Below are 7,500 nucleotides of genomic sequence, written 5' to 3'. Positions count from 1 at the left end.
TGGGGCCATGTGTTCCCCAGGTAAGCCACACACACACACACACACCCGGCCATCCACGTGATGTAAAAGAACACGTGATTCCTCAGACCAGGCCACCTTCTTCCATTCCCCACGGGCCAGCCTTCGCTCCCCACGGTCATCAATGAGCCTTGGCCGCCCATGACCCTGTGGCCGGTTCTCCACTGGTCCTTCCTTGGAGCACTTTTGATAGATACTGACCACTGCAGACCGGGAACAGCCCACAAGAGCTGCAGTTTTGGAGATGCTCTGACCCAGTCGTCTAGCCGTCACAATCTGGCCAAACTCGCTCAAATCCTTACGCTTGCCCATTTCTCCTGCTTCACACACATCAACTCTGAGGACGAAATGTTCACTTGCTGCCTAATATATCCCACCCACTAACAGGAGCCGTGATGAAGAGATCATCAGTGTTATTCACTTCATAATGTTATGCCTGATCGGTGTTTATATAAAGTTGTATATTATTTTTTTATACATATAATCATTGACTGGATATTTTTCGTTGATCTCATTGACACACTCGCACTCATTGAGTGTGTTTACATGCACACCAGTAAACTGATAACTCACAAATATCAGCTTATTGAAATAATCAGTTTTCCCCGTTTACATGCAAACCAGTAAACTGACAACGCAAGTAAACCGCGTTTACATGACTTTACTAATAAACCGGATTATATCCTTGTAGTGACGTCAAAAATAATAATGTCCGTATATCCGAGTCTGAGTTTTCCAATTGTTTCGTCAGTTGTGATGTTAATAAAGCGTGTCAGCAGGAGATTTACGGCTCATATTATCCCTCATCAGTTATTCAGCGTTTGACTGAACCTCTTCTACTTCTGCTGACTGAGATGAGAACACATCTTTACAATGCTCTGGGTCTTAAAAGAGTCTGCGTTTGTGATATATGTCCTTATTTCATGCAAAAAGCTCGCTCGCTCTGTCTGAAGGCGTTTAAATCTGCTCTAAGTTTGTGGTTTTGTCTCCTATCACACATGAGCTCTTCAATAAGCCGACAGAAAGCAGGTTAATGCGTTTACATGCAGCACGAAATCAGTGTACGAGGCAAAAAACGACCTGTCCCAACCGGTTTATGCTTACGCCGTTTATGAGCTTACTCCGATAAAAGAAAACGGGTTACCGCGTTTACATGACCATGATCATTATCGGCTTATTGGGCATAATCGGCTGAAGAACGTGCATGTAAACGCACTCAATCGATTGCATCATTCACATCACATTGTGTTTTTGTTCAATATTTTCAAGTGTTCTTCTCCAAGACTTAGTTTTATAGCGTATTTCATCTGAGAGTCATGGAAGCCCATTTCCACCACAAAATAAAAAAATAAAAAGAGTAATTGAGAGTTTTTATCTCAGAATTCTGACCTTTTTTTCCCCCCACAGTTGCAATTGAGAGATATAAAGTCAGAAATCTGAGATAAAAACTCTCAAATGAGAGATATAAAGTCAGAAATCTGAGATAAAAACTCTCAAATGAGAGATATAAAGTCAGAAATCTGAGATAAAAACTCTCAATTACTCTTTTTATTGTTTTATTTAGTGACGGAAACGGTCTTCCATAGAGAGTTGGTTGGTTTGGTTAAAGTGGGTTCCCTATGGAGAGAGTGAATGGGAAAAATGCTGTTGAAATCACACACTTCAGCTCTTTAAAACGTCCTGATTGCGAAATGTACTTTCGTCACAAATGATTGATTTAACAATAAATTATGTATATTTGTTTTTCCGGACAGGTTCCAAAAACAATCTCTCCAGTCTGGAATATGGAAGAATGCCATACGGATTGAAAATACATTTGTTGGAAAAATAAGGTTGAACATTTGCAACAACCAACGAACTTACCTAGGGCTGAAAGAGCGTGTGTGTGTGTGAGCGCGCGCATGTGAAATCAGAGCTGGTGTTTTTTTGGCTCCTGTAGATGATGGATGTTTCCTTGCGGTCTGAAAGTTTTGCTCTGAATTAAGTTAATTTCTCTACATTCAGCCCCTCTCACACCAACAATCTGCTTTTGCATTCTGGATCAGACTGGAGAACCCATGACAATATCTGCATATATTTAAGTCTGTCTAGATCAAGATCATGTCTTTTTAATGATTTATATTTGTATGTTTGAGATTTTATCTATGCAGGGATATTATTGAGACAGTCGTCCTGAGTGTTAGAAGTAAAACTACGGCTACTGGACACAGGTGATATTTATTGAAGGATTGAATAGGAATATTTATTTCATACGAAGGTTTATTTTCTACATGACTTAGTGGAAATATTTCATTGCTGACTGCAATTATTTCACTCCGAATACAAATAAAGATTGTATGTGCCACTGTGCTGTGTGTGGGGTGTGAGTTTTTAGATGCAGGACGTCAGCTGAATCGTGTGTGTGTGTGCACGTTCATCTGGGAAAAAAAGGAAGTGTGTGTGTGGAGCAGCTGAAAGTAAGAACAACTCTTCATTTCAACTATCCGAGTTCTCATTGCTCAGTTGATCAGATTAGTCGCCTAGTGCATCCATCTAAACATTAAGATTTTCCCTGTAGTTCAATGCCAAGGTTACCATTTAAATAGTGCAGTTTTATTATATAATGCATTCAATTCTTAAGCTAATTGTATTACTCATACAAGGACAAACAGCGGACTATATTTAAAGGTCTACAATATACGGGTGTAGCAATATTTTGAAACATTGACGCGATTAACTAGCAGTCTATAAAAATCTGCAATCAAATCAAGACGTCAAGCAATGATTTGATTAGAAATAGTTTACATATACATGAAATTAGCAGTATATTCAATGCAAAATATACACTGGCTATACTAGATACATAAGTTAGGGAATGCATGAATTGAGAGGCATTGAGCATTAATGCGTTTGTGCTGGATGAGTGTTGAAAGGTGGATAAAGCTGTAAAATGACTTTTCCACAAAAACCCATTCAAAGACACGGATTCTTTAAAAAGATTTATTTTTTGCATTTCTTTCCGAGTACAAAAAACACATTGCATTTGAATATCAAATAAATAAGATGCATGGATAATGCATATGACCATTTAAAAAAAAAAAAAAAAACCCTCTTTCATTTAAAAGACCTCTTCCATTTGATCTAAGGGCACTCATCTTTGAACAAACCGACATAGAAGGAAAACAAGTTTGCTACATGATTGCATGGAAAATAGCTGCCATATCTGGTTTCCATAAACCTGAGGTAATCGTTTCAAAACGCCTTCACTTGAACATCAGCAAAAGTGCAACATTAATAAACATACATAACGTGTACCCTATAGATCAAAATGCCCTGTGAGTTGGTCATTTACTGGTAACTTCCGGCCTCAATGAGACCTAACGTTGCAAGAGGCATCCATTTAAAAACGTATTAAGTTCATGAGAATGCTCAGCACTCTTCAATCAGAAGCTCTTCAGAGCTGTACAGTTTTCTTTTAATAACTCTAAAGCCAGTGCTCAGTTTAAGTGCACGTCTGAGAACCGGAGATGACGGGGATTTGGCCGTGAAAAGCCCCTGGATTTTGGGCCACAAACCCCTGGAGTCAAGCCGCAGCACGAGGGTCAGCTGGAAAGTAGGCACCAAATTCGGGTCAACCGCAATTTGCCCCGCGGCTTCACATCCGCCATCCTGCTCCACACACAGGTCGATGAGAGCGCCGCGAAGGCCGCAGGGCTCGCTGACCGACAGATGCACCAGCTCCAGGCCAATGTGCTCCAGGAGTTTTTCGGGAATAAGCAGTTTGGAGCAGTGCAGGACACCATCTTTGGCATCGGTCAGGTTAAGTGCGATGAGCTGCACCACTTCTTTGCACAACGCCTCTTCAGTGGGGTCGAAAAACACGTCAGAGTCGGACAGATCCGCCAGGGACAGGGAGCCTGCGTCAGACAAATGCATTCATTAGAGTCGAGATATTGCATTAAATTATGCATCAGAGTGGAAATATTGGATAAAATTATGCATTCGAGTAGAGATATTGGATAAAATTATGCATTATAGTAGAGATATTGGATAAAATTATGCATTAGAGCAGAAAAATTGGATAAAATCATGCATCAGTCGAGATATTGCATGAAAGTTATGCATCCGAGTCGAGATATTGCATGAAAGTTATGCATCAGAGTCGAGATATTGGATAAAATCATGCATCAGAGTCGAGATATTGCATGAAAGTTATGCATCAGAGTCGAGATATTGGATAAAATCATGGATCAGAGTCGAGATATTGCATGAAAGTTATGCATCAGAGTCGAGATATTGGATAAAATCATGCATCAGAGTCGAGATATTGCATGAAAGTTATGCATCCGAGTCGAGATATTGCATGAAAGTTATGCATCAGAGTCGAGATATTGGATAAAATCATGCATCAGAGTCGAGATATTGCATGAAAGTTATGCATCAGAGTCGAGATATTGCATGAAAGTTATGCATCAGTCGAGATATTGCATGAAAGTTTTGCATCCGAGTCGAAATATTGGATAAAATTATGCATTAGAGCGGAACAATTGGATAAAATCATGCATCCGAGTCGATATTGCATGAAAGTTATGCATCAGAGTCGAGATATTGCATGAAAGTTATGCATTAGTCCTGATATTTACCTGCATCAGAGGCATCGTCTGTGCTGCTGTGCGTGTCCGAATCCGAGTCCAGGCTTTGGCTACTGTGCAGTTTCTGCATGAGTTTGCTCCAGGACAGGCGATTGGCTGGAGCGTCAGATGTCGGTGTGGACGGGAGACTCGAGTCCTCAGACGAAAGGCTGGAGGTCAGCTGCATTATTCAGTCTGGGGAAGAAAAGCAGTGCTTTTATTATTCATGCAGGACACACATAAACAGCTAAACACGCGTTTTACTGGTTTCTAGTCCGAATATGTTGGATGCCTTTACTAGAAGTACAAGCGAATGACTACATTTTAATGAGCTCATAAACTGAAGAACATAAAATGGTTCAATAGCATGTCCTCACTTGTTACGAGTCTTATTTAGTATTTTGTCTTGTTCAAATGTCTACATTTTTTAAGTCAAAGTGATTTTACTAGATAAGTAAACGATATTTATTCTTGTTTTCTGGAAAACCAAATGAAGTGAGTTTAAAACGAGCTAAAGAAAAATCCCTAACAGTGATAATTTCTTACCGCACTGGGAGATAATTTAGCTTGCTTAAAGCAAAAACCTTTTTTTTTTTTTTTTTTTTCAGAAAACGACGACATTTTACTTATCTAGTAAAAACACCTCGATTTAAGAATTAGCAATTTGTACTGTAAACCAGACATAAACACTAAATAATAAGAGCATTTGTTTGTCATTATAACTGAAAGACGTGCATTAGGCATTTTAACTTTGCACGGCTACTCTTGTTACATTGCAGCAAACAGTGATGTCATGGATGCATTGTTGCTTTAACATTGTACTTTGAATAAACTGAAGGCAAGGCATTACAAACAGGACATTAAAAACACACTCACCGATATTCTGTGCTGGTTAGCCTCAGATGCGATGGGTTTTCAGACGAAATAGTCCGTGACAAAGACTACCGACTAACAAAGAGCTGTGAGAAAAGCATTAAGTGCAGCAGCTGTTAGTATCCGCAGAGTCCTGCAAAACACTGACGCAATGCTTTCAGAGCCTCTTTATATACGCGCTAAACTGGCCACGCCCTCTCGACTTTACAGCCAATCGGCGTTAAAGTCACGTCTTTCGCGTCCCAAGTTCGCCTGGTAACACGAAGAAGTGCCGATCAATGGGATGGCTGCGGTCCGGCTATTGTCTATGGTGGAGGAGGGGGCGTTTTTTCACTTCGCCCATTGTGCTTACTCTCGACATGTAGTGGCAGATCTCACGTCCTGCTCATTTGGATGCGGTTTGACTGTAATATAGGCTGCTTTGCATTTGGAATATTGTGAAATGCGGACTGTAGAGTACGTGCGAGAGGAGCAACACAATGCGCGCTGACGTAAACCCTGCCAACTTCTGCCCCCAGTTCGTTATTATTATTATCATCTGGTTTTTGTTCATGAAACGTTTATTGCATCATATTTGTATGTAGCCCACTTTTAAAACACACACACACACACACACACACACACACACACACACACACACACACACACACACACACACACACACACACACACACACACACACACACACACACTTCAGAACTTTGGCTGATGTTCTCTCAAAGTTCTGATCAAACGTTCTTTAAGTGACGTGAATAGAACGTTCGTTTAAAGTCCATCCGGTCTGGAATATAATATTTAAAACAAAATATTAAAAAACAAAAAATGTAACAACTTGTTCTAGAACGTTCAGAGAACATTTAAACGTAACAGTCCCTTAATGACTGAAGAGTGATGCAATGGAATGCTCCTGCCATTGCTTTAAAACATTCGCATTGTTGACTTTAAGTCATAATTTCATCAAAACTTTGACTCTTTAAGTCATTATTTTAAACTAGTATGTCATAATTTTGACTTTTTGTCATTTTTTTGACTTCTTAAGTCACCGTTTTGCCTTAGTGTGTCATCATTTCAACATTTTGTCATAATTTTTCACTTTTTAGGCATAATTTCATCAAAATTTGTGACTTAGTATATCATAATTTTGACTTTTTGGTCATATTTTTGACTTCTTAAGTCATTGCTTTGACTTAGTATGTCATATTGGTTTATAAAATAATAATTGAGACTTTAAGGTGCAGTTTCAACTTTTAAAGTTATAGTTTTACATTTGTAGGTCAGAATTTGTGACTTAGTGTGTCATAAGTTTGATTCTTTAAGTCATAATAGTAGACAATAAAATAATAGTAAACCATAATAGAACTAGTGTGTCATAATTTTGACATTTTGTCATAATTTTTAATTTTTTAAGTCATAATTTCATCAAAACTATGACTCTTTTGGTCATTATTTCTAAGTAGTATGTCATAATTTCGACATTTTGTCTTTTTTTACTTCTTAAGTCACCGTTTTGACTTAGTATGTCATCATTTCAACATTTTATCATAATTTTTCACTTTTTTAGGCATAATTTCATCAAAACTTTCAAGTCAATGCTTTGACTTAGTATTTTTGTTTTTAAATAATAATTGAGACTTTAAGTTATAGTTTCGACTTTTAAAGTTATAGTTTTACATTTGTAAGTCAGAATTTGTGACATAGTGTGTCATAATTTTGATTCTTTAAGTCATAATAGTAGACCATAAAATAATAGCAGACCATAATATAACTAGTGTCATGCAGACTTTGTCATATTTTTGACTTCTTAAGTCACTGGTTTGCCTTAGTATGTCATCATTTCAAAATTTTGTCACAATTTTTCACTTTTTAAGTCCTAATTTCATCAACATTTTGACTTTTTACATCATAATATCATTGTCATAATTAAAATAAATGATCTCATAATTATGACTTAGTGTCAACATTTTGACTTTTAATGTTATAATTTTACATTTTTAAGTCA

The 7,500-nt window shown here is 37.9% G+C and overlaps 2 protein-coding genes across 2 annotated transcripts in view; one reads left to right on the top strand and one right to left on the bottom strand.

Annotated features, from left to right (window-relative positions):
* Positions 1–2,366, top strand: part of dnajb12b (DnaJ heat shock protein family (Hsp40) member B12b) — a 26,061-nt gene extending 23,695 nt beyond the window's left edge. The window contains exon 9 of the mRNA XM_067429471.1: positions 1,773–2,366. The gene's annotated coding sequence lies outside the window, so the exon portion shown is untranslated. The remainder of the gene's footprint in view (positions 1–1,772) is intronic.
* A 603-nt stretch (positions 2,367–2,969) lies between these two features.
* Positions 2,970–5,662, bottom strand: ddit4 (DNA-damage-inducible transcript 4). Its single transcript, XM_067429336.1, has 3 exons — positions 5,505–5,662; positions 4,641–4,823; positions 2,970–3,914 (listed from the first exon to the last, which is right to left on the bottom strand). The coding sequence occupies exons 2-3, from the start codon at positions 4,813–4,815 to the stop codon at positions 3,427–3,429; spliced, it is 663 nt and encodes a 220-aa protein (XP_067285437.1). The 5' UTR covers positions 4,816–4,823; positions 5,505–5,662; the 3' UTR covers positions 2,970–3,426.
* Between the last annotated feature and the right edge of the window lie 1,838 nt (positions 5,663–7,500).

This window comes from Pseudorasbora parva, chromosome 21 (assembly GCF_024679245.1).
Source record: "Pseudorasbora parva isolate DD20220531a chromosome 21, ASM2467924v1, whole genome shotgun sequence".
Classification (NCBI taxonomy): domain Eukaryota; kingdom Metazoa; phylum Chordata; class Actinopteri; order Cypriniformes; family Gobionidae; genus Pseudorasbora; species Pseudorasbora parva.
Note: the sequence above shows the minus strand (reverse complement) of the source record. Positions and strands in the feature narration are given on the sequence as shown.